The following is a 27,406-nucleotide window of genomic DNA, read 5'->3' as shown; positions in this document are numbered from 1 at the left end:
GGCATGGAAGCAGCCAGTGCCCACCAATATATCTCTCCTTCTAGCAGGGATGGTCATCAGAGTGCTCGTGCTTCTGGCTGATCCATGCTCTAAGGCTTTCCTCCTCCTGCCTGCTCATCTGGGAGCACACACAATCTCTCTGACTCTTAAATAATCAGAGCATGCATGGCTCAATCTGTCCCTAGTCAATTACTGCTGTTCCTGGGTTTTTTAAAAGACTTTTCCCATGGGAAGATGCCTGAACAATAAAGTCTCTATCTTGCCTAGTCCCTGTGAATGTGTTTTATATCGTCTGTACTTCCATGTCTGAACTCTGCCAGTTTACCATGTTGAACCTGTTCTGTCAACTTCACCTCAACCCATGCTGACTTTGTGCCACCTGCCCTGACCTGACCCTTGGCCTGTTTATTGGGTTGAATGAACTCTGCCTGCCATGACCATGCCTTGTCCACTGAAAATGAGTTTGCCTCTGCCTTTGGTGCCACACCTCAGTGTCTCATTAAGTCTACAGTCACTGAATGAAGATTTCTCCAAGAGGTAGCAGCCTGGTGGTTCACCTGCAGCGACAACCAGATTCCTGTAAATTGTTGAAAGGTTGGAAACAAGGGGTTTGGCACTTAGATTAAAGGAGTTGTCTCACTTCATCAAGTGTCATTTACCATGTAGAGAAAGTTAATACAAGGCACTTCCTAATGTATTGTGATTGTTCATATTGTGATTGTTCAGATTGCTTCCTTTGCTGGCTTGATTCATTTTCCCATTACATTATACATATGTGATATGAAAATAGCCAGCAAAGGAGACAATATGGACAATCAAAGTACATTAGAAAAAGCCTTGTATTAACAAATGCCATTTGCCAAAGTGAGATAACCCCTTTAAAGGGGTTTCCCCATCTCAGACAATGGGGACATATCACTAGGATATACTCCCATTGTCTGATAGGTGGGGGTTCTATCATTTTATCGGCTTAGTTTTCGGCTGCGTTTACGAGCTTAGTGTGGGTCCCAGAGGTGGGACCCGCACTTATCAGACCATGGGGACATATCTTAGTGATTTGACCACATTGTCTGAGATGGGAATAGCCCTTTAAGCCTTTGGAAGTAGTCCTAAGCCAAATCCATTCAGTGACCCAGTGAGGCCACACTTGCTGTGTTTCAATCTAACAGAAATTTATGGTATCATTTGTGAATATACCATAAATGTCTACCATGAGAATGCCCCTTAAGATGGAAAAGTGACAGGAACATGATCAAACATTATATCATGATCAAATCCTCGTCTGTGGTTAAAATAAAGAGCAAGTGTATGTCATACTACACAGTGGTCAGAGAATCAGATAAAACATATTTTGCGAACTATTTGCTTCTGCAAGCACCTGAATCTAAATCCGGTACTAATCCACGTAGAGAAATATAGACAGTGCATCTCCAAATCAATTGCGTACAATATTATCCCTATTACGCAAATCCTTAGGAGTCTGTCTAAAAGCAGACGCTGAGGAGTTAATGAAATTGAGAGAATACATAATAGATGGACAGAGACAAGAAAGTGACCATGTATATAAAATCCTTCTGTGTTACCGGAGCTTGTTTTAGACATAAATAAAAAATTCTCTGATGATGGTTCCCCTTAAGGTTGAGAATAAATTGGCCTCCGTTGAATCACTGTTCCTTTTTTTTTATATAAAGGACTTACTGCAGTCTTCGCTCCAGGAGACTTTGATAAAAACTTCCTTGTTAGGATCACAATTCTAACTAGTCAAAAACCACAAGGGCTATGTGACAAAGCATCACAGCTGGGGCTTATGTGGAACAAAGCTCTGTCTTCCCATCCTCTTGTACCTGCTCGGAAATTTCCTTTGATCACGCTGCAGCACCTGTCTCTGTCCAGCTTCGCAGCCAAAATACAGGTCATAAAACCAATATGTTTTAATGTAATATTAATTTCTCGGACCTTCAGATAGGAATATTCGAGATTATGCGTTAGGTAAAAGCCTCCTATCAAAGGACCATCTGTCTGTGCCCGATACATAGATAATGATGCACAATACAATGCGGATGAGTCAGGCTGACACCATGGAGATATAAGGTACTCATCCCATATCCTTACCTGTGCCGAAAATCTTTATTTCTTGGTGAAAGCAAGAAAGAGAAGAGAGCAAGAATAAATCAAATGCTGTCTAAAGAGGCGCACAATGATGATGGGTAGAAATGAGTGGGGAAGATGGGTAACCCAATTTGCATGCCACAAAATTGGAAACTTCATCAAATGAGGTTCTAATTATCAATTTTTGGGAAAGTAACAAATACGTCATCGAGAGGTTACTTTGATTGTTATTTGCGGAACACTTTTCAAGTTTATGTTCAATTGATTATACTACTGGTGTTACGTAATCAGCCGTCTATTATACCAAAAGAGCTGCCCCCCGATGAATCAAAGTAAACTCCCGTGCTAAGAATATGTTCTAAACTGTATTCGTTATATGAACAGTCCTCTTATAATGAACAATCAAAGGTCAAATAGTATGTTATTTCAATGTGGGGAAAATACATTTATTTACCTCCTAGGCAGCAGAAATTAAAGAAAAAATATATTGATCAATTAAAAGTAAGCTCAACATGTACAAGTCTTCATCTATTCAATTTTTAAAATAAAATATTAAATTCCATTACAGGTGTTTTCGGGATATTTTTTATATTGATGGCCTATCCTCAGGTGGGGGTCTGACGCCTGTCACTGCCACCGATCAGCTGTATGAAGAGGCCAGGATGTTCCATGAGTGCTCCGGCCTCTGCCTAGGCCATTTTACAACACGTTCATCAGTCACATGACCTAGGCGCAGTTCAGTCCCATTCAAGTGATAGAGGCTGACTTGCAATACCAAGGATAGCCACTATCCAGAGGATGGCACTGTGCTTGGTGAGGTTCGAGGAGGCTGTGTCGCTCACCAGAGCTCCGGTAAGCGCAGAGGCTTTCTCAAACAGCTGATCGGTAGAAGTGCTGGGAGTCGAACCCCTGGCAAGCTCATATTGATCATGTATCCTGAAGATAGGCCATCAATACAAAATCCTGGAAAACCACTTTAAATAGTCCACCTGAAACTAATGATACTGGGGACATTTATGAACTTGCCTATAAGAAAAACTTTCTTTGCTGCCCATAGCAACCAATCACAGTGCAGCTTTCATTTGTCAGTGCTTAGTTCACAGTGCTCTTGAAAAATAAAAGCTGTGCTGTGATTGGTTGCTATGCACAACAAAGACCGTTTTTCTTTTAGACCATTTTCATGAATGGCCTAAAAGAAAAACTGAGGCCTACAATGCCTCAGGTTCTACTAATTAATATCAGTGTTGGCCATAGCATTACTTTGTTAAATTATGCCTCAATCATAAAAGCTAAAATGTGATTGGTTGCTATAGGCAAAATTTACGTTTTTTTTGGGCAATTTTTATGCATGAGGCCCACTACTCTGTTACATAAACTGTCCTTGTTGTCCATAGCAACCAATCAGAATACAGCTGAGCAGTTTAACTTAGGAAAGCTGGGCTCTGGTAGCTATGGGCAACTTTGATCAATGATGCTATTTCAGTAGGAGTGATAGACCAGCGCCAAGGAGAACCGTGTGGAAAGATGGATGAGTGGTATATAATATTTTTATTTTAAGACACTGTAGGGATTGTCCAAGATTTTTAATTATCTCAGAAAACCCCTTTAAATCAAAACTCCATCCTATAACACCATGAGGTTTTTAGGTCCAAAGCTCTGCACTAATTAACATCTTAATATTTCTTTACAGTGGTCACAGATCAATTTTTTTCTGATAGACAGCTCTAAATCCCCTGCTAAATTTGAATTCAGAAGAGCATATTCTGTCTACTTCACTAGAAGGTTTGATGGATATTAAAGGAAACATTAAACGAGGGGGGGAATTGATATTTTCGTTGGTCTTTGATATCCCTCGCATCGTAGGAGGTTGGGCTTAATTTATCATGTGGTAATCGCCATGCGCCTAAACTGAAATCTGGGCCAGCCCATAACTGTCCTACATTTCAAGAATCACTTAGGCCAGAAAACTGGTGTAAATTATGATAAATGAGCTGGGCCTGATGGCCCTGCCAAACTGCTGCCCCACTACGCCTTCTTTTTTAGAAAGTGGCAATCGAGTCACTTAAAAAGTCGAACCCCCGGGGCTTGCAACTTTTCTTAGGGGAAGATGATGACTTCTCCTTTTGGTGTACAATCTGCAGACAGCATGTTATAGAGCAGGAGGAGCTGAGCAGATTTATATATAGTTTTGTGGGAAAAGGAAACCTATATTTTATTTAATCTCTGCTCTTTCTATGCTTAGGAGTCTTGTGGGTAGTCCTGCTCAGTGATTGACAGCCTCCCCTGTATGAATGTGCATAGAGAGATAGCTGTCAATCACGGATTAGGACCGCCCACTGGAAAGGAAAAGAAAGTACACAGACTTAAGAATAAAATAAAGGATTTACTGAATCTTTTCCTTCAAAACCACATATAAATCTGCTCAGCTCCTCCTGCTCTATAACATGCTGTCTGCAGATTGCACTGATTTTCATGGTGACAGGTTCCATTTAATATTTTATAATCTAGGTGAATATAGAGCAGTATATGGTAAGCCTTTTGTATTGAAGTATACAGGATTGTATCTGTTAAATCAATGTCTATACCCGGGGTTTGATGCTATGTATCACACAAATGACCCCTATAAAGGTTTATCTCCATAAGCAGCTAGTCCAGGCTGACCATTTGCTGACTATTGTATTAATTGGAATGGGCAAAATGTTGTATATAACCAAAACACAATCATAACTATATTAATATTTTACATTGTCGTGAATTGTCTATTTAGTAACATAGTAACATAGTACATAAGGCCGAAAAAAGACATTTGTCCATCCAGTTCGGCCTGTTATCCTGCAAGCTGATCCAGAGGAAGGCAACAAAAAATATTTGACTTTTTTTTTCTTCTATATTTCTGTTGGATTCATTTTCATCACATAGTAAACATTTTTTGATAATGGCATAGAAATGAGCAAATCTGAATTTACCTCAGCTCCAATACGCTGGTCACATTCCCCGATGGAAAAATACGGCGGATAAAGTTGAAGTCTCCCACGTACAAACTTCCATCTATTCCACAGGCTAATGCTACAGGAGCAAGAAGTTTGTTGCCATCAGCCTGGCCATTGCAACTTGGGCATGAGATGCTGCGTCTTCTGCCGTTGCCCATAATACAGCTTATAACTGGCGGCTGCTCAGAAATAAACTGGTTTTCACCATTGCCTTTGTAGAGGATACCTGTAAATGCAGTAAAACTCTCTTTTTAATCATCTAGCTGAATAAAAGGACCAACATAAGTCATGGGAACATCAAATGTAATGCTATGCTGATTAACAGTATTAGTTGGTACGAGACACACAGCTGTCTCTCTTGCCTGTGAAATAAACCTGGTTTCAGTACAATGATGGTTTTTGTGCTAGTAAAATCACACACTGCAATGGCATCTATTCTATGATCCAGGGATTTCTATCACCATTATATATGAAACAAATGGCATAGTAAAGTTTTTAACATTAATGTCTTTAAATGGATACTAAAGCCCCTATTAGACTGGACAATTCACACTGATAGTTGGCCCCATATAATCATACCGCCGATCAGTCGACTGAATGAAAGGTGTACGATTATTGGCAATACCTCTTCCTGTGTAATTAGGGATTTGTTGCCGATGATCGTTAGAACCTAATTGGGGGACAACAATTTTGGTAGCGTCAGTCTGTGCAATAGGCCAAAGCAAACAAGTGCCAATTATTTATCGTCAATCGCTCTCGTTCTGCCTGAACATCTGGCAGTCTGAGTGGGCCTTTAGGCATCATGACTCCATAAATCATGTGCAGGTGTATAGTAGCAGGACTAGCTGAGGATTTTCTAGGAATTGTCACAATCATTAGACTTAATGATGCTTTTGCTTTATGTTATAGTTAGAGTTAGAGTTGGTGCACCAGGTGCCTCCTGCTTTTTGCCAGACTACCATGCAGACGTGTGTCACAGGTAGTGTTGCTGCTTCTCACACTCACAGGTCACTTTGTGCAGTCTCTGGCTTTCTCGTCCACTTTAGTCATCCTGGGGTGATGCAACCTTTATAACAGCTTTTCCTAGTTCTCGTCAGTGCTCTGCACTCCACTGTCCTCTGCCTCCTGCTTGACACACACTCAGCATACAGGATCACACCTTACATCGGACTCTGCACACTCTTCCCGCTTCCTATGCTTCACATGTCTCTTTCACCGGAACCAGTTTCTTTCATGTAGTGCCAAGTAGCACAGGCTTGACTGGACCCTATATGTAGGATCATCACTCACTCTGTACTACAAATCTGTTAACACTTTGTGCACCACTATATGGTACCTCCTAAAAGTATTGCTTCTCAAAGAATATGAAGTTACACTAGAGCCCTTTATACTGCTATGCTATACTATAGCTATGTAGTATGATTTGGAGATATATGTTATGTCTTCTCTAATCTTCCTTCAATACATAGATAGAAGATAACTTTACAATTCTTTCGGTCAAGTGGTAGAACCTAATGCATATTTATAGAAATACCAGTGACAACTTCTATGTGCAGTATGCAGCTGTACTCGCATGGTAGTCATTTAGACAGGGAGGTAAGCACTTGCCAGGCTTTTCCCCAATAATACGTACAGCTTTGAACAGTGAAGTATTAGGTAAAAGTTATAAATGTTAGTTTTTTTTACTGAAGATAAGCCACAACAACTTACTGACCTCTACACATACCCATTGTGCCGAGGGTGTTTGTATATAGAACATTTAGCTGACAAAGTCCATAACTGTCATAGTGAACCAGCAACATTCATAGATTAGATTGTGGGACCGATCCACAGAGGAGAGGACATGTGCAGCAGAGGACCCCCCCATCACAGAGCCAGGGGCGGATTGGGAACAGGGAAATTTCCTGGTGGGTCAATGCCCAAGGGGCCGCTTGAGGCCTACTCACGGTCACCCAGTGGGTGTTTTTGGGGATGTATTTTGTGCTGATGGGGGCAGTATTTTGTGATGGACTGTAGTATTTGGCTCTGTTGGGCTGCAGTGCAATCTACAGGCAGCTTGTCATAGAGCAAGAGGAGCTGAGCAGATCCATGCATCGTTTGGTGGAAAAAAAATCAATAAAATGTGAAATTTATAAATTTATACCTGCACTTTGCAGTGATAGGTTCTCTTTAAGGCAGTAAACGGCACTCCTAGCTACAGGTTCCCTGTGCAATTGCACTGCACACAATATACGTCTACCCTGAGCAACAAATACTGTGCTGTTCTCATCCAAAGAATAGCAAAAAAGAAGAATTTGAAACATGCATAAGATTTTTTAGAAGGCGGTTTACAATCATCTGCTGCTTTGTTAAATTTATTTATAATGATAAAGTGCTCTTTCTACAAATGTTGTTTTCAATCTATGAAAATAATGATCCTGTTCCATACTTAAAGCACTTCACAACATCCATATGAAAAAAACACTTTATAGAAGAACAGATTTATGGATGTTATCAAGGATTCGATAAAGTAGAGGTAGTTTGTTCACCCACTCATTTATTTAACCCCTTAATACCCCATGATATCTAAAACCGCCATGCCACTGATGTAGGTCATGGGACCGTGAGATCAAACAGCAGGAGCCAGGCGGTGACTCACAGGTTGGCTCCCGAGGAAATGCCCAAGATTTGAGAAACCTTTAATTCTGGTTGTTCTCTGTCTGGGAGTGGTCTTCCACCCCAAAAGAAACAAATCGGTCAGATGGGTATGGCCGGCAGTGGTTACTTAAGATGTGGTAGGTTCATCAGGATGTTATTTATCATTTACGGTTGTTTTTATGTCAGTTTTAAGTCTGTGTGCCTGCACCAAATTTGTGAACTGGTGCAGCTTAATAATATATGTGGTGTGAGTATAATCTGGTTTATACCTTTAGGTGTAAAAGTAGACCAGGGGGTTGCCTGGCGTGGGTTGCGACTTTTTTGAGACTTTTGAAAAAGTCGCATATAGTAAGGGAGAGTTTACATCTCAGTTTCATTTTCCGTTCATCTGATCTGTCAAAAAGAGAAAAAAAAACAGGATCCTGTAAAGAAAAAACTGATCCTGTTGCACAATTGGCATCTGTTTGAGCCATTTCAGTTTTTTCAGATGGAAAAAATAGTCCTGCATACAGTACTTTGTTTTCCATCTAAAAAAAAAACGGATTTCAGACAGAAATGACTCAAATGGATGCAAAATGTGCATAATGGATGCATAGGATTTGTTCGTTTTTTCTGTTCTTCTGACGGATCAGAAGAACGTAAAATGAAACAGAGACGTGCCCTCTCCCAAAGTGAGCCATAATCCAGGTCTAATCTCACTTTTAGCTCTTAAACATATGTAGACCACTGTGAAAAGTGGCAAGGATCACGAAATGTCACAAAAAATGTCACAGTTGCCATGGAAATGTAGTTACCATTATTTGCCACAAAACTGACTTATCTGATTTCATAAATGACCCCCTATATATACATATCACGTTAATAATTAATAGGAAGAAAATATTTTTCTTTGTGGTATAAGCAAAAGGAGTTTATAATTAGGGGGTCTGCAGCTACGGCGCGTTTGTTTTTCTCAGACTGATCCATAAATGCTTTTCCTTTCTTCAGCCTCTCATTACAACGTGAAGGTGATCTGTGGCAGGATATTGATTTGCAGGAACTCTCCAATACACAACAATGTAATATACTGGTCATCTTTTTTTCCTATTGCGCTGCTGTTTCACAATCAATACACATCTTAATTACAAGAAATATCAGAAATCATAACAAGTCTTACAATAAGGATACAGAGGGAGAGGTTGTGTTTTGTATTACTCCTCGGAGGATAATGCTCTGAGAGCTGACGAAACACATTGATCAAGGCTTCATAGAGACACACTGTTCCTCTCCGTGTCATGTACATTGCCTGATCCTTTCTTTCAGAGTGGTGTCTGGCCTTTAATTAAAGTTTTCCTTCATCATTAGCGGATGTTAATGCTAAAAGTCACAGAGCCGTTGTATTAATATCCCATTATATGGCTTCTAGAATAATACAGGACAAAGATGCATCACTATGCAGAGTGTGATAAATCTGATTATCTATCTATCTATCTATCTATCTCATATCTATCTCCTATCTATCTATCTATCATCTATCTATCTATCTATCTCATATCTATCTATCTAGCTATCTATCATCTATCTATCTGTCTGTCTATCTATCTATCTATCTATTTCGCTATCTATCTCATATCTATCTATCTAGCTATCTATCATCTATCTATCTGTCTGTCTATCTATCTATCTATTCTATCTGTAATCTATTTCTTCCTGGAGTATTCTCCCAACCTCCACATTTTCTGAGGAAGCTGAAGGCTCAGCTGTTCACACCTTTGCACATCTATAGATGTATTATCTATAAAGTTCATTTGAAAGGAAAATGAAAGAAACTGCAAGAGAGCGAGAACCTATCTAAGAGTTACATAAGTTAGCAACTCTTAATGCAACTGTTTTGTCATTTTATGTGCCTGTTTTATCTGTCTATCTGTACGTCTATCATCCATCTATATCTATCTATACATCTGTCTGTCTATCATTACATAACTATTGTTATACCAGTGGTCCGTACTTGCCACAACACTCCTCTTGGCGGGTATGACCGCTGGAACGCTCATCTGTCCTCCACTGCTGTCTCTCAGATGGTCCATGTCCCTGATTTTGTCCCTGCACCAGGGTTCAGCAGCAACTGAAAAGAGATTACTCCAAGAGGTAGTGGCCTGATGGCTCCACTGCAGCGGAGTACAGATCCCGGTATATCCCTGTATCCCTGTGTTGAAGATGAGAGGAGCCATCTAGATAATGCCCTTAGGAGTAGCCCCAATTAAGATCTGTCCAAAAATAAAAGTTTGTTTGTTCTTCATAGGCTCCCATGTGCCTTGATAGATCTCAAACTTATACATATACTTTTCATTATCCAACTTTAAATACTGGGGGTTGTCAAATCCAGCCATGTAATGTGTTTTTGATACTGCGCTCATGTAGCTATAACTGCTCCGATAGCAACCAATCACAGCACGGCTTCCATTTTACTACATATCTCCTCCAAATGTTGAAAAACTACAACTACCATCATGTCCTGATGGCTGCAGGCTGTCGGGACATGATGGGAGTTAACTATCTATCTAGACCTTTTAAATTGGAACATACTACAGCTCTCCTGTTACAGGCGCCAAAATCCAGGACTGTCCCGCTGGATCCAGGATGGTTAGGACTCAAGGATTTTCTGCAGGAAAATAAAAGCTGTGGTGTGATTGGTTGATATGGGCAAAAATGAAAGCTCTGCTGTGATTGGTTGCTATGGGCGACAAACAGTTTGTCTTTTAGACAACACATGCAGGGTGATGAGAGGCAGACTGAAATGCAGGGGAGATGTAAGATCCAACGGACCCTACACAAAAGGGCACTCCTAAAATGGGTGCAAAGATGTTTCCTCCATGAATGGGCACCTGGGGCAGTAGCAGGTTTTTATGGCATGGCTAAAGTGGTAGGTCGGCTATACACATTCAATAGCTATTGGGCAAATGATCAGCAATCTCTCCCTCCCTGCTGCTGCCAGAGACTTATGGTGACTATGGTGTGGTTTAACAGGACTTTATCAGAGTAGACCCAGGGCTGGGTTGTACAGGAAGGCACAATACACTGCGTGCAGAATTATTAGGCAAATGAGTATTTTGACCACATCATCCTCTTTATGCATGTTGTCTTACTCCAAGCTGTATAGGCTCGAAAGCCTACTACCAATTAAGCATATTAGGTGATGTGCATCTCTGTAATGAGAAGGGGTGTGGTCTAATGACATCAACACCCTATATTAGGTGTGCATAATTATTAGGCAACTTCCTTTCCTTTGGCAAAATGGGTCAAAAGAAGGACTTGACAGGCTCAGAAAAGTCAAAAATAGTGAGATATCTTGCAGAGGGATGCAGCACTCTTAAAATTGCAAAGCTTCTGAAGCGTGATCATCGAACAATCAAGCGTTTCATTCAAAATAGTCAACAGGGTCGCAAGAAGCGTGTGGAAAAACCAAGGCGCAAAATAACTGCCCATGAACTGAGAAAAGTCAAGCGTGCAGCTGCCAAGATGCCACTTGCCACCAGTTTGGCCATATTTCAGAGCTGCAACATCACTGGAGTGCCCAAAAGCACAAGGTGTGCAATACTCAGAGACATGGCCAAGGTAAGAAAGGCTGAAAGACGACCACCACTGAACAAGACACACAAGCTGAAACGTCAAGACTGGGCCAAGAAATATCTCAAGATTGATTTTTCTAAGGTTTTATCGACTGATGAAATGAGAGTGAGTCTTGATGGGCCAGATGGATGGGCCCGTGGCTGGATTGGTAAAGGGCAGAGAGCTCTAGTCCGACTCAGACGCCAGCAAGGTGGAGGTGGAGTACTGGTTTGGGCTGGTATCATGAAAGATGAGCTTGTGGGGCCTTTTCGGGTTGAGGATGGAGTCAAGCTCAACTCCCAGTCCTACTGCCAGTTTCTGGAAGACACCTTCTTCAAGCAGTGGTACAGGAAGAAGTCTGCATCCTTCAAGAAAAACATGATTTTCATGCAGGACAATGCTCCATCACACGCGTCCAAGTACTCCACAGCGTGGCTGGCAAGAAAGGGTATAAAAGAAGAAAATCTAATGACATGGCCTCCTTGTTCACCTAATCTGAACCCCATTGAGAACCTGTGGTCCATCATCAAATGTGAGATTTACAAGGAGGGAAAACAGTACACCTCTCTGAACAGTGTCTGGGAGGCTGTGGTTGCTGCTGCACACAATGTTGATGGTGAACAGATCAAAACACTGACAGAATCCATGGATGGCAGGCTTTTGAGTGTCCTTGCAAAGAAAGGTGGCTATATTGGTCACTGATTTGTTTTTGTTTTGTTTTTGAATGTCAGAAATGTATATTTGTGAATGTTGAGATGGGTATATGGGTATATATTTGTTTTTTGTTAAGTTGCCTAATAATTATGCACAGTAATAGTCACCTGCACACACAGATATCCCCCTAAAATAGCTAAAACTAAAAACAAACTAAAAACTACTTCCAAAAATATTCAGCTTTGATATTAATGAGTTTTTGGGGTTCATTGAGAACATGGTTGTTGTTCAATAATAAAATTAATCCTCAAAATACAACTTGCCTAATAATTCTGCACTCCCTGTATTCGGGGTCCTAGCAGCATTATCTGTTGTCTGGGCAGTGTCACTGATGTGCCAGAGAAAGAGAAGCCCTCTTTAACAAGGTTCTCATTCTGCGGAATAATAAACAGTCTATTGGAGTTTTTCTTTGAATAATGTAATGTTTAAATAACGATGAATAACTTCTGTAAAAAACTGTGGAATATCTGTCTGGAACTGTGAAATAGAATATAGAACAGGTGAGTGTGACCCTGCACACATATAGTAAACCCTTCCTATCTGTCTCACAATTCACTATCAGCACTTGTAGACCAGATATGAACACTGTGCAGTCTGATCAGAATACGGTATCTGCTTTCTGCAAAATATTACACTAAAACTGCCTAGACTAGAGGCCCACCTTGCTCAGGGGCCCACCGGGGCATTCACCTGTACCCCTGTGGGCCAGTCTGAGCCTGGTGACATCATCATCCTTGCTGCAGGTCCTTTGGCGGGTTTTCTCCTTTTAAGGCGGGAGCGAACGGCCTCTCCGCGAGCAAGTGCATGAGGTGAGCCTTAATTTTTTTAACCCCTGATTAACCCCTGAAAGGCTGAATGTGAGGCACAGATGTCGCGATCAGCGTTGAAGGCAGTATCTGTGGGGTTAAATGGCGGGGGGGCGGTGCGATCGTCGTTCAAATCGTGGAAACAAATTGAATTTCTTATCGAAGTTTGGCGAAGCAGCCAAATCAAAACTTCGCTCATCACTAATTAATATGCAACAAGCAAGTCACTACGACCAAGCCAACGGAATAGCAATAATGACAAGCGGTACTATAAATAGCTAATAGTGATGAAAGATCCCAGGCATTTTACATATGGAACGCTGAGGCTGCAAGAATGTAATCGTCCTTATGGAAATGAACAAACAAACCCATATGCTTGATGGGGGATTTTTCTTACTTTAGACAATGATAAAGCATAGACACGGTTATCCATTACCATTGTCCTTCATTGAGCACAGATCAATGAGCACATTTTGAGTCCTGGTTATATGGAATAGTCAGCTATTATTTTCTATATGCATGTGTCACCATAAATCTCTATTTGTTAGAATCCATGTAAACCGCAGGTCAGTTTGCACTTTGTACCTAAACATGTTTTATTGATTGCGGATCAGAGTTTCAAAGGCAGAACTATAGGCTAATGGTTACACTTTTTCGAGGATGCTGTTAAAACGATCAGGCTTGCAAAAAAGAAAAAAATGGACGAAAACACAAAGGAAACAGGAGGGCAATGTTCTTCAAAGCTCTTACAGCCCCTCTGAATAAATAGAACCGTTTCTTTTGTTGTAAATGCTTGAAACTGCCATTATAAAATCCAGCTGGGTGCGAGTGGCTAAACTCATTCTGCAGAATAGCGAGGCCTATGGAAATGGAAAATAATATCTCATAAACAATATTCTATTACAATGCTGTCCTGATTAGGGATTGATCAAAAATCCCCCCGTGTTTCTGCGTGATTACATCTCTTGCAACAATCACTAGGCAACATTTTTCCCCCCTGGAAACGAGGCGTTGTATAATTTTCATCAGAGAGGTCCTCCAAAGACGGGCGACCGCGTATGATTTATCCTGTCATTAGCTTGAGAAATAGGTCCTTCAGCTTTCTCCTCTGGTGTGGAGGAATAGGAGACGAGCATAGGAATATTTATGACCGTGTATCAGGGTGCCGGCACAAACACCTGTCAGTATCTGCACTCCTCCCGGAAACACATTTCACAGGCTCATCCACCTTGTCATTACAAGTAACCACTTCGTTTATTCAATTAGACACGCGTCACTTTGAAAAGTCACCAGTTGTCGGGGAGTGATGCTCGATATAATTTAAAGCTGGGAGATTGCTTCACCTTGTGGCACAAGCCAGGCTGATATTTTACTATTCATATGCATCTCCATTATTGCTGCAAGCACCGGCGTATTCCTCATTCCACCCAGGCCCATTATGTGTTATTGCAGCTTTTAAGAAATGCCATCTCCCATTGCTATTACTCAAAAGTAAATCCATCTAGTACTCGGTTTTTGAAGCAAATTTGATTTTTTATAACTTTTCATGGCACTGTTTGCCTCATGTATACAGCAGGTCACACATATAACACATATAGGGGGAGATTTATCAAGACTGGCCCATCTTGATATCCCCTGCCAGTGGTGTAACTAGAAATGACTGGGCCCCACAGCAAATTTTTGAACAGGCCTCCCACTCAGCAGCAACTTCTTTGCGAACCCCCACTCCTGTGGCTAGTCAAGATTGCTCTCTTAGACGAGGCCCGGCAGCCGCTCAGTCCATTTCCTATAGTGTTACTGTATATAATCTCATTTTAAAATAATGTTGAGTGGGCCCTGACAATAAAATCTTATAGTCCTCCTCCTAGATGGGCCCATTTTGAGTTTGGACCCCAAATCAGCCACTTCCCCTGCTTCCCCTATAGCTATCCCCCTGTCTCCTGCACATCCTCCGGCAGCCCATGCGTCTAAACAGAAATCTACATGCAACCAAAAAACAGAAATCCAAGGCAGATTTCTGGCTTCATTTGCACAAAAAAAAAAAGGCTTAACAGAAGATTCTTTTGTCATGGAGGCTGGCCACACAATTTACCACGCCCCCTTTTGGAAAAGTGGTGAGGGTGGGGTAAAAACCGCCTCTTGCGACTATTTTGTGCGCGGTTTGTGACTTTTTAATGCCATTTCTGGAGCAAACTAATTGACAAATCTACCCCATAATCATTATGATTCTTTACTACAGAGCAACATTCACTCCATGTGCTACTATATGGTGCCTCTGTAATGTGCTGTAATTTAATATGTGACTAGAAATGTCACAATGATTTCATACAGCGTCCATGAGAAAGTACTGCTATATGTCGCGGTAAAAAATATGGGGCAAACACAGGTTTAGTAGGTGCCCAGTGGTCACATTAAATACATTTTTAAAATAATTTTAATAATGTTTTTATTTTTTATTTCAACAGTACTATACAATTGAAAATGAAATTGATGTCCTTCTTTAGCAGTCAGGACAGAGAAATTGAACTCCTAGACTCCCAACTCATTGTAAAGATCCCTTTACACGGGTCGATGTACAAGCAGATTGTCAGGAAGGAAGTGTTTCTTCCCGCCAATCTGCTAATCCCTAGCAGAGGAGATCTTTTACATACAGCGATTTCCTCGACCTTTCACGGGGGTGTTATGACCCATCACTGACCCTGTTGTGCCTGGGGTCAGAAGGTTGCAGTGGGTGGCTATGTGCTCGGTTTCTCAAGAGATCGCTCCATGACCTAGTGGTGGGAATGGATTCCGGTCCAGGTTTTCCTGCTTAGGTTTGCGATCCTTTTTGTCCCATTTAGGAATCTGTAGCTTTACCTTTCAGCTGTTCTCTGTCAGCCACTCCCATCTACTATATATTCTCCCTTTATGCTTCCCTAGATCTTCCTTCCAGATCTTCTATTCTGACCTCAGATGGACAACTGTTGCTGTGGAGCTGTTGGAACTGGTGCTGACGGATCTCCGGTTCTTTCCTGTTTGTTGTCTCCCTTTGGGGATTGTTTGTGGTGTTCCTGTTGCTTGTCCTTTCCCTGTTACCCTAGTGGTGAGGACTAGTGCTCCCACCGCCCTACTCACTACCTAGGGCTTATTTCATGGTAAGCCAGGGACGAGGCATATGATCGGCATACGGGTGAGCAGCCCGTCTATGGACGTCAGGGCTGCCAGGTGCCAGTGCTAGGTGACTTAGGGGTCACCACTCCTCCCTCTCCCTAGTAGAAGGGTACTTCTCTTCCCTCCCCTCTGCGCCGCATGTCTGTTACCTGAAATCTCACATGTGATACCATCTTCCCCAGAGTATGGGTAGGAGTGATCGCTAATGCTATCGCTCTTCCCTATACTGTCTCATTGTTTCCCGGCAGTAGATCATGTTTACACAGCACAATCTGCTACCGGGAAACAACGATCCATAGACTATTGTATTGGAAGAAAGACTACTTCTAGATTCATCTTAGTGAATCAGTAAACAAAACAAGTAATTTGTCAGAAAGTTTTCCATTTTTCAACCATTACGTGTTTATAAAATGCCTATTTGACTTTTTATAACACTGCACTGTAAATGCCCTTTTATTGATGGTCATTACTTCTGAATGCAGATACATAGCGCACACTCTTATAAAGCTCTTCTTCCTAATAAATAACACACTCATTTATGAACACAAGAGCAGTTTTATTAAAGTCTAGACCAGAAATATCGGTGTACCTATGTTACTGTGGAAATCACTGTGTTATCCGTAAACTGGAAATGTAATAAAAGCCCATCTATGTCGCTGATAGAGGGGTCGGAGACGAGAGATGCTTGATTGCTTTATAATAGCGGACATTGTGCTTTGCTATTCTTACATAGCTCCAGTCATACTTACAAAGAGTAAATTGGGTTGGAGAATATGATTTTTCATAACAATGAATTTGTTTTAGCATGGTTAGTCTGGAAGCTTTATAGACAGCAATATGATGACACATTGCCGACTGCATAACAATACCTATACGCCAATTCCTCAGCCTTCAATTACTGATAAAAACTAGACATCTCTGGTTATGGAAGCTGCATCCTAAAATAATAGTAGTTTGTCTGTTATTAACATCAGTCGGAACATGTTTTTTGCCTTAAAAGCACCATAAGCAAATCACAGAACAATGTGGCCTTCAACTTGGCTTAGGAATATTTAGCTACAGAAGCGGGTGGAAGAGCTTTGGCAAATAAACCACCTTAAAATTGAATGAATATATGTGTACAGGGAAATTGAAGATTTAAATACATTCACAGATTTTTCCCCCTAAATTTAAATGAGAAATACTGTGTGTAACACGTAAAGTATGATGTACTTTTAACACAATGCATAATTTCATGACATGTGAAAGGGCATTTATATCAGCAGGTAACATGGGCACACATATGAACATAGGACCAACACAGATGCCTATAGCTGCCAAGTGCACATGTACAAATTTGCTGACAGATGCCCTTTAAAGGGGTTGTCCTGTAGGGGACAGGGATTATGTATTTTAAAGAGTCAGAAAGACATTCTTCACCAATCATCTAATGCTTTTCAGGTTCCCTCGGGTTTCTGCTTCCCTGTTTCCTCTTTACATGCAGGAAATGGCCACTCAACCAATGACTGGCCACAATGATGATCTGCCTCAGCCAGTGCTTGGATGGGCAGGCATTTCATGTGTGGCATGAGGGACTAGGAATCAGAGACCAGAGAAGACCTGATAAGTGGATTGGCGATAAGAGTAAAAAAAAATGCAGGTCCAGGACAGATCATTCCTGCAGGAGGATCATATTACACATTTCAGTAAAAGTCTATGGAGAGGTGAGGGGGGGGGGGGGGGAGTAAGGAGGAGCTGATGGTTCTTCATTCACAAGCATACAGGTCAGTACTTCTCTATGATATCCTCCATTATCCTAGGGCTGCGTAACTGTGAGATAGTTAGGAAGAACATTCTCCTCTACTTTCTGTGTGTGCAGTGGATGGCAGCTAGTCTCCACCCACCAAGCCTGAGAGAATTGTAAACCAGATATTCAGCAAGCACAGAGAAATACTGCTAAGAAATGCCAGATTCAAGTGATATAACGGCCAGAAATAGTGTTATTCCTCATGTACATACACTGAACTACTGATTAATGCAATGTTTGTTGAAAACTCAGCGACTCTTTAAGGTTTCTACTTCTGAAATTGCATAAATTTTAGAACCACTGGTTTAAGATAAAGAACAGCAAATATTGTGAAAAATCTATCAACATCAAAGTTATTTTGTATGTGAGGAAATATCTTTGGAAGTGCATAAAGAACTTACCATTCTGCACATCCAGTACATGATGCTTATCTAAGGTCCAGCCACCCATATTTGAAGCATCCAACTCATAGCCCTGCAGAACAGCTGTTCGTTTCTCCCATAGCGTCAGGTCAAGACATGATTCATATTCATACCCGACAGATACTGCAACCGAAATCAGAACAAACACAAAACTATAAATAACAGGATTAATAGAAAGACTATACTTAATGCTTATTATCCATGTTTAATGGCTCCCATTAAGTCCTTCAATTGCATAATTACCACTAGTGCTACACTTCCATACATTTATTATTTACTAATGTACCATTTCATACACTGGAACCCTCTTTACCGTGGTAATCAAACAAATAACAGGCGCTGTTACATGCTGAGTGTGGATCATGGATAATGGGATCATGCAAGCGGCCACACCAGCCTTCCATGTTCACAATTGTCAATCCAACGGTTTAATTTACACTTTGTAAAATAATATAATTTACTTAAAAGCCACATAGTTCAAAGCAGGATGTGTAATATTGTCTTTGGTTGCAAAGGCTATAACCATAACAATTTTTTTGGTGGTGAAGTTACGATTCTAACAAAATATTTTCGAATTCCTTTTATGTCATATGAATATTAAGTGATGATAATCCTTGAAATAAAACTTTATTTTTATTTTCAAAATGTTATTTTTTTTTCTTTTAAAATGTGTTGTTTTTTTTTTACCTCTTCAACATGTTTTTGTGGGGAAAGTGCAGAAACGAATCCCTCTGTTATTGGAAGATCACACCTACTAATAATGCCGGCTAAAAAAATCTAGATTTCCCAAAGTGCCCTTGGCAGTCACCTCAAACTTTTTGTAATGCTGGGTTCACACTAGCATTGCACCCGCACTGAATCCGGACCCATTTACTTCTATGGGGCTGTGCACATGAGCGGTGATTTTCACGCATCACTTGTGCATTGCATGAAAATCGCAGCATGCTCTATATTATGCGTTTATCACGCAAGGCAGACCCATAGAAGTGAATGGGGCTGCGTGAAAATCGCAAGCATCCGCAAACGATTCTGGATGCGGTGCGATTTTCATGCATGTTGCTAAGATGACAGTCTATTCACTGTATTATTTTCCCTTATAACATGGTTATAAGGGAAAATAATAGCATTCTTTAATACAGAATGCTTAGTAGAAGGTCAATTGAGGGTTAAAAAATAAAAATAAAATTAACTCACCTCCTCTTCTTGATCGCGCAGTTGCCGATCTCTTCTTACTTCTTTAATCATGAGCTGCCGGCTAAAGGACCTGTGGTGACATCACATCACATGGTCCAATCACATGGCCCATCACCGTGGTGATGGACCATGTGATTGGACCATGTGATGAGCTCAGTGACGTCACCACAGGTCCTTTGACAGGTCCTGAAGAAAGAACAGGAGACCGGCAGCTACGCGATCAATTGGAGGAGGTGAGTTAAATTATTATATATTTTTTTAACCCTCAATTGACCTTCTACTAAGCATTCTGTATTAAAGAATGCTTTTATTTTCCCTTACAACCATGTTATAAGGGAAAATAATTACATCTACACAACCTTGAACCCAAACCTGAACTTCAGCGAAGAAGTTCGTGTCTGGGTACCACATTCAGTTTTTTATCACGCGCGTGCAAAACGCATTGCACCTGCGCGATGAAAACTGAACAACGGAACGCAATCGCAGTCAACACTGACTGCAATTGGGTACCTACTCGCGCGGGTTTGCCGCAATGCACCGGGATGCATCCTGAACGAAAACGTGACGCCCGTGTGAACACAGCCTAATAGAGTATTTAGCAGTGAGGAATATAACCAGGCACTTAAAGTTCTGCTCAAAGCAATTTAGTTTTCTCTGTATATTAGCTAGTAGCAGGGGTCAGCTGGAAAAGATTTATGCAACGGAAGGATCACGCTTTACATTAATTTATTTGTAGTCAGTTACCATGGAAATGGGAACTGTATACCTAAAACGGTATGAGATGTTAAAGCGAAGCTACTAAGTTGATCATTTCATTTGCGATAGCTTTAGTACTATATTATACTATATCATTTTTATGAGTTTTCATTTAAATAATGAAACCTATGAAAAAGTCATCCTAATGAAATGTGTTTTTTCATTTTATTACACTGTTCGCAAGCAAAAAATACAGTCTAGTTTTTGTCTCCCTGTTGTCTTTTTAGGTAACCCTATACTTTGATAAGGAGCTAGCTGCAATCAAGACTTTGACTCAAGCAGTAGTACCATTCTAATGCTCCTTGCCATGAATTAGCATATGGTTAACATTTTGTCTCCAAGCCTAACTTGTTTAGCTGATTTCCAAGTTCTGACTAAACTGACATTACAACCTAAATCCCAGATAATATTCTGTGCAAACACCTTGAATTCTCTAACACCTTATGTGAAGAATTGCAGCTATCCTGCAGTGTTTTTACATATTTCCCCTAGTTGCAGCATGTCATGAGCTGTGCCAGCCTCGTCAGCTCTCACTCCTGCTGCTTCTGCCTGGTTAATCTCCATTGCTCCAGGATACAGGTTCATCAGAGCCTCACACCTCAATCATCGGGGACAGCGGTTTGCTCCTTAATGGCAGGAGCTGTGATCCTTGGATTTGTAGTCTGCCTTGAATATTTCATCTGTTTCTTCACAGCAATATTAATGGGGAATTTATACGGTTGTTCAGTATTTCTCACGCATAGATTGATTCATTACCTCTGTGATCACATTATTGCCTGTGATTACAATGCTCAGTTGGTGCAGCACAGATGTCTAACAGCTTGTACAGATGGCTGAATGCCACATACTACTGTATGTCATCTTCCTGGCTGCAGCAGTGATGTTCCAGGCACATAGGTCACTGTGCAGCCAATCACTGGCCACAGCAGTACACCAGTTGTCACTACTGAGGCCGGTCATTGGCTGCAGTGGTGACCTGTGAGGCAGAACAGCAGCCAGGAAAACAAACAGAAGCAAAGAGGACCGGAGCGCAGTGCAGGAAGAAGCAGAGGAGAAAAGGCGTGAGGATGGCTTCTTTTGTTATTTTAGACCTTTTATAGGGACTGCTGGAGTTTTTATTTAATTTGGACAACCCCTTTAATGGTGGTTCTGTGTGAAGTTGAAAGGTTTTTCAATTACAACAACTGTTAAATGAGAAGTTCGACTGCTGGGAACCCTTGTCCATGAGAACGGGAGTCCCATGTCTCCTGTTTGAATGGGGCATCAGGAGAGCATGTAGTCTGTTGATAGATACAAACACTGTATGACTGGTGGAGATAGCCAAGCTGAGTCAACTATCTCCGGCAGTCACAGAGAGATGAGGTGAGCGCCAGTGTCCATGCTCAACAGCACTCCATTTATATAGAGACATAGGAACCGCATTCTCATGATTAGTGGGCTTCCTAGCTGTTGAACTCCCACCAATCTATGATCATTTTCTGTCCAGTAGATAGGGGATAACTTTTTGTTACAGAAATACTCATTTAATCTGTTGTCAATATATAAGACACAATCAGTGATGTACATGGAAGATGAGGCCCCATGGCAAAGATTAGGGCCCTCCTCCCATTATAATGATGGATTTTGCCATCTAGGAAAGAAGAGCCTGGTGTTTCTTTCTAATTCCACTTTTTAAGATCCTTAGGCCATTTCCCAGCCTGTTGGTGTAGATATTTTACACAGGTTCTTCTCAGCGCTCAACAAGCAATAAGATGGAGCCAACCAGGTCTTTCCAAGGAAACTGCATACTCTACCTCCATGGTGTCTCCTTGGACAGAATGATGAAGACAGAAAGATATGTTAAAGAGCACACACTCTAAGTAATAGTAAAGGACCCTTTAACAGAAAAGGCGGACGATTGTCAGGAAGAATCATTGTTTGCCAGCAGCAGATACTGTTTAGGTGGCACAATCTTCTGCCCACAAACAATGATTTAGATGTCTATTCGTTCATTGGGTAATCGGCGACTCCTTTACACTAGCAGATTATTTTGGACAATTGCTCGTTATCAATAATCTGCCTGAAAATCGGGTAGTGTAAAGGAGCCTTCAGATATAAACCAGCCAGTGAAACCCCAGAGTGGGAAATTCAATGACACAGATTTCTGCAAAATTAAATGTCACTGAAATATTTAAACTGCTGCTTAAAAAGAAGATGAATGCATATGCAGCAGCGAAGCCAGTCTTCCGTTTTACACGGCCATAAATCAACCTCTCCTTGACAGAGTTCCTAAAATAAATATTACTGTTTAATTATAATAGAAATACATACCGACAGCTTCAGATAATCCATAGACTTTCTGGTTATAAGCATCTGTCTTATCCCAAATGAAGGTGTAGGAAAGATTAGGAGAAGCTGGAAACCATTTCTGGAAAAGTCTTCCAACTACCGCCACCATAAGATGAACTTTCATTAGATTGAAGGGTATTGCAGAATGGGTCATTGTAATTTTAAGAACTGATTTATATCCTGCCGCCCTGGAACTTAGATAGGATAGTTTCAAATCCGTCCCTGGAATGGTTGTTTCTTCATGGAGCACCTGGAATAAAACAGATCAAATATGTAGTATTCAACAAAAGCAATATAAGTGATGTACAGTATCAAACAGTGCTTGCACCTTGCTGATTATTCAACAAAATGGGAACTAAAACATATTGTTCTAAATCATGAATCTATCTATCTATCTATCTATCTATCTCATATCAATTCAATTCAAATCAGCTTTATTGGCAGGACTAAATACATTTTAGTATTCCAAAGCAAGTGGGAAACAGTTTGGTAGGGTTGGGGGAAAAGGACACATCCATGGTGGGGGTATAGAGTAGATTTGGGGGATGGGGACACATCCATGGTGGGGGTATAAGAGTCCGTGACATATCTGGCTCCTCTCAGTCTATGGCAGGCAGTAATATATTGTGCTGCTATGGCCGCTGTGTTCTCATCTTCAATGAAGGTAAAGTCTGGGCAGAGATCAGACAGTCTCCTGAAGTGAGTGTCCCCACTGCTGAGGTTTTCGGGCACCACATCAGAAAGTGAGCCTCATCCTCCACAGCCTTCTGGTCGCACAGCTGGTACAGTCCGCTCTCTCTGGGTATGTACCTCTGTGCCACCCGGATTCGATGAGCAGTTGTGGGCGCTTAGCCTGCTCCAGCTCAGGATCTGTCAGTCTCTGGGGTTGGGGAGTTTCTCTAGATATGGAGCCAATTTGTACTCCCTCTGTAGGCTCTGCTATACTGTCAGATTCTATTGTCTCATATCTATCTATCCATCTATCTATCTATCTATCTATCTATCTATGTGGAGGCTACACTATGTCTCTCTGCAAAGTTTGCCCGATTCAAATCACCAAAAATTCAGATTTGATTCCTGGATTCATTTATAATTTCTTTGCTCGTCTCTAATCTCCAATCCCATTTTCAGGGCTGCTGTTATTTTTATATAAATGACCTGAAGTCCACCCAAGCCGAGGGGCGCCGGTCGAATTGTAATGGCTCAGTAACTATGAAAGATTGCACCGTATAGTATCTAAATCACATGAACACAAAGAGGAGCTTGATGCGTTGCAGTCTGGAACACATTAAACATATCAGCATCATTAAGAAATGTGTTTTTCCCTCTGCTGGCTCTTTGTTCAGCAACCATATTGTCTGACACGTTCCATATTGAGGGATATACTAGTGCGGCTCATCACTGTAAATTATGCCAAATGATTTTAGCTAACTGAGCAACTTATTTCCTCTATAAAGCTGTCGGTTTTGATGATGTTCCAATGTATGTGATATATGTATTGGTTATATTATCAAACTAGGCTGGGTCCCTTTTGCTTTTCTTTTCATGGAGCGGATACATAAAAGGCTCTCACACATTGCTCACTCCGTTATCGCTGCTCTGTTGCGAAAGGTTTGGCTTTTCCAAATGGGAAAGTGACAGACATTTTAACTACAGTTTGATGATTGAAGGTTCCGTGCAGTCATTAGTCATGGAGATTTCAGACTTTTACGTACTCAGATCTGGCAACGAAAGCAATCACCTTTATTTCACTTCGAGCCGCAATGACAGGATTACAATCTATAATACGATTCCTACACAAAGAAGACTAGCATTTATAGTTGCTAAGCCACCAAGCACTGCTTGCTTGATATGCATAGCCAAGTGTACAAAATAAGAATTGGGAGGGTTCCCATGGGAGAGCTTTCAAACATTCCTTTTTATTGGAATATTTTGGCAGGGAGAGTGTGCTTTCCTATGTCATTCGCACATTTTATTAGCAAGCATTTTTATTTGTCGGGTTTTCATCTAGCTGTCGGATCTTGAATAAAACAGCTGCCTGTAATCTGCAGATTTCCCCACCAGTTCTTTTATAAACCATATACATAGAATGACACTCTCCAATTCCTCTACTATCCTTTTAGTCTAGCAGAAAAGGGAAATCTAAAGCTGACGGTGGAGGGACTGAGCAGAACATGACATAAGGAACACAAATGAGACTAGTCGTGTATGCTATGACAACACAAAGTGTCTGGATTTATTCCTATTTGGAGAATGTCAGAAAAGATTTACTATAAAGCAGGGGTGTTGCTAGGTTAAAACATTTGGGGCCTGGGCCCCTGATGTTTTGTCCCAAGTCCCGAATGTCCTGCTTGCCAGATAGATCCAAATGTAATGCCATCCTCAGGACTGCAATACAATTGAATCTAATGCAGTGGAAGATCTGAAGGACCTGTGATGACATCACAGGTCATGTGACCAGCAAAACAGCCAGTGGTTGAGAAGGACCTGCGATGATGTCACCATCATGTGACCAGTGCAGGAGAGGACGGCAGTGAAGAGGACAAGTCATGGGGAAGAAGCTGTGGTGATGTCTGCTACATGAGGAGAGGTAAGTGAAGGGAGAGGCAGAGCAATGCTGGGAGTTGTGGTTATTTAACTTGGACTTTATGTTAGGGCTGAAGGGAGGGATGTTATTTACATGAAACTGTGTGTTGCAGGTGGCTGGGGAGGGGATCATGTTATTTACATAGGACTGTATGTTGATGGTGGCTGTAGGAGGGAGTGATGTGACATACATGGGACTAAATGTTGGAGGGCGCTGAGGCGGGGTGATGTTATTTACATGGGACTGTATGTTGAAGGCGGCTGTGGGAGGAAGTGATGTTATTTACATGGGATTGTATGTTGGAGGGGCTGGGGTAGGAAGTGATGTTATTTACATGGGATTGTATGTTGGAGGCGCTGGGGTAGGAAGTGATGTTATTTACATGGGATTGTATGTTGGAGGCGCTGGGGTAGGAAGTGATGTTATTTACATGAGACTGTATGTTGATGGCGTCTGTGGGAGGGAGTGATGTTATTTATATGGCACTGAATGTTACAGGGGTCTGATGGAGGGAGTGATGTTATATACTTCGGACTGAATATTGACAGGGCGATGTTATTTACATAGGACTGTATGTTGAAGGTGGCTGGTGGGGGTGAATGATGTTATTTACATGGGACTGAATGTTGAGGGGGTAATGTTTACATGGGATTCTATATTGGAGGCGGCTGGGGAGGGGGTGATATTATTTACTTGGGACTGCATTTTGGAGGGGGCGGTAGATAGAGAGGGATGTTATTCACGTGGGACTGTATATTGTAGGGGGCTGGAGAGATGATGTGATGTTATTTACATGGGACTCTATGGTGGAGGGAGGTAAATAGTGTTACTTACATGGGACTGTATGTTAGAAGGGCTGAAGGGAGGGGAGTGATGTTATTTACATAGAACTGCATTTTGGAGGGGGCAGGAGAGATGGTGTGATGTTATTTACATGGGACTATATGGTGGAGGGAGGAATATAACTACAGGGGGCACTGCAGGGGGCATTATAAATGCTGGGGGGACTTCAGGGACAGCATTATAATAGTAGGGGGCAGTATAAATACTGGGGGCACTGTAGGGGTATTATAAATACAGGGGACATTGACAAAGGCTTCCTTAAGCCGAAACGTTGCATCTGGATTAAATTCCACAAGTTTGGATGTGCTGTCTCCGTTTTATTTTTTTTCCCATCTTTATTGTTTACAGGGGACATTAGGCATTCTAATTACTACTGGGGGCTCTATAGGAGGTACTTATCTATCCACCTTAAATCTACTAAGAGCACTATGGGGGTCTTATTACTACTGAGGGGTCTGTAGAGCGCTTTATTACTACTGGGGGAACAATAGGGGGCCTTATTTCTACTGGGGGCTCTGTGAGGGCATTATTAATACTAGAGGACTCTTCTACTAATGGGGAGCGTTATCATGGTTGGGGGAACTGTAGGGGGCAGTATTACTAATGGGGTCATTCTAGAAGGGAATTACTATTGGTGGGACTATAAGAAGCACTATTACTATGGGGGCACAAATTTTCCTTCAGGATAGTATTTGGAGGTATTGGGGGGCACAGCGAGCAACAGGATAACATTGTGGGGACTCCAGGTTAGAGGATGATAATAGAAATGTGAGAAAGCTGAGATGTCTGTATGTCACACTCTGCAGAGACGAGGCAAGGCTGAAAGAAGTTGTCTGGACTAAATGGAGAAGATGATGACAGAGAAGATTTACATCAGAGGAGACATCACCTGGAGGCCCTGGATGTGACAGGTATGTGCTGCTGTATAGCAAGTACAGCAAAATGTGGTGTGCGGGGGGAGGGGCGGGGGCAACTTAGAGAAGTGGGCCATATTCATTGTGGCTGAATCTTTTGAGACCCTAATGCCCCTGCTATAAAGAATTCAGTACCTACCAACATCAGGCTTAAAGGGGGTGTCTAACAAAAAATATTCCACATTTTTCAAACAAGCCCCTGGATTTGAATACTTTTGTAATTGTATGGAATTCGAAATTTAGTATAGCTGCTGAGTTAGCCAACAAAATGTATATGTATTGATCCACCTGCTGTTTGCTCTTTTCCTTATTTCTCAGTCCACCTTACTGAGATGGACGCACATGCTCAGTTCCATCCTTTCACTGCCACTTGCCAGAACTACTGTTAGAAGCTGGGCCAGTTACAGGGAGAAAGCTGCAGCAGAATGGATGCATGCCTTGAGTTGTGACATGGAGAAAGCAGCAGCAGAAAGGACACACTCCCTGGGAAAGGACATATGAAGTACCCCAGACATGAGGGTATCTGCAAATGTTTGTAATGTATTGTAATGTTATGGATTTTTTACTGTTGTGGCCATTTAT

The 27,406-nt window shown here is 41.4% G+C and overlaps 1 protein-coding gene across 8 annotated transcripts in view; it reads right to left on the bottom strand.

Moving 5' to 3' along the window:
• Window positions 1–27,406, bottom strand: part of TENM3 (teneurin transmembrane protein 3) — a 1,407,247-nt gene that overhangs the window by 70,550 nt on the left and 1,309,291 nt on the right. For all 8 annotated transcript variants that reach the window (XM_040418697.1, XM_040418698.1, XM_040418703.1 and 5 more), the window contains 3 exons: window positions 22,463–22,730; window positions 18,182–18,325; window positions 5,076–5,325 (listed from right to left, as the gene is read on the bottom strand). In XM_040418697.1, the coding sequence (XP_040274631.1) occupies window positions 5,076–5,325; window positions 18,182–18,325; window positions 22,463–22,730 (662 nt within the window). The remainder of the gene's footprint in view (window positions 1–5,075; window positions 5,326–18,181; window positions 18,326–22,462; window positions 22,731–27,406) is intronic.

This window comes from Bufo bufo, chromosome 2 (genome assembly GCF_905171765.1).
Source record: "Bufo bufo chromosome 2, aBufBuf1.1, whole genome shotgun sequence".
In the NCBI taxonomy this organism is placed as follows: Eukaryota; Metazoa; Chordata; class Amphibia; order Anura; family Bufonidae; genus Bufo; species Bufo bufo.
The sequence above is the reverse complement of the archived record's forward strand: the minus strand, read 5'-3'. Positions and strand labels throughout refer to the sequence as shown.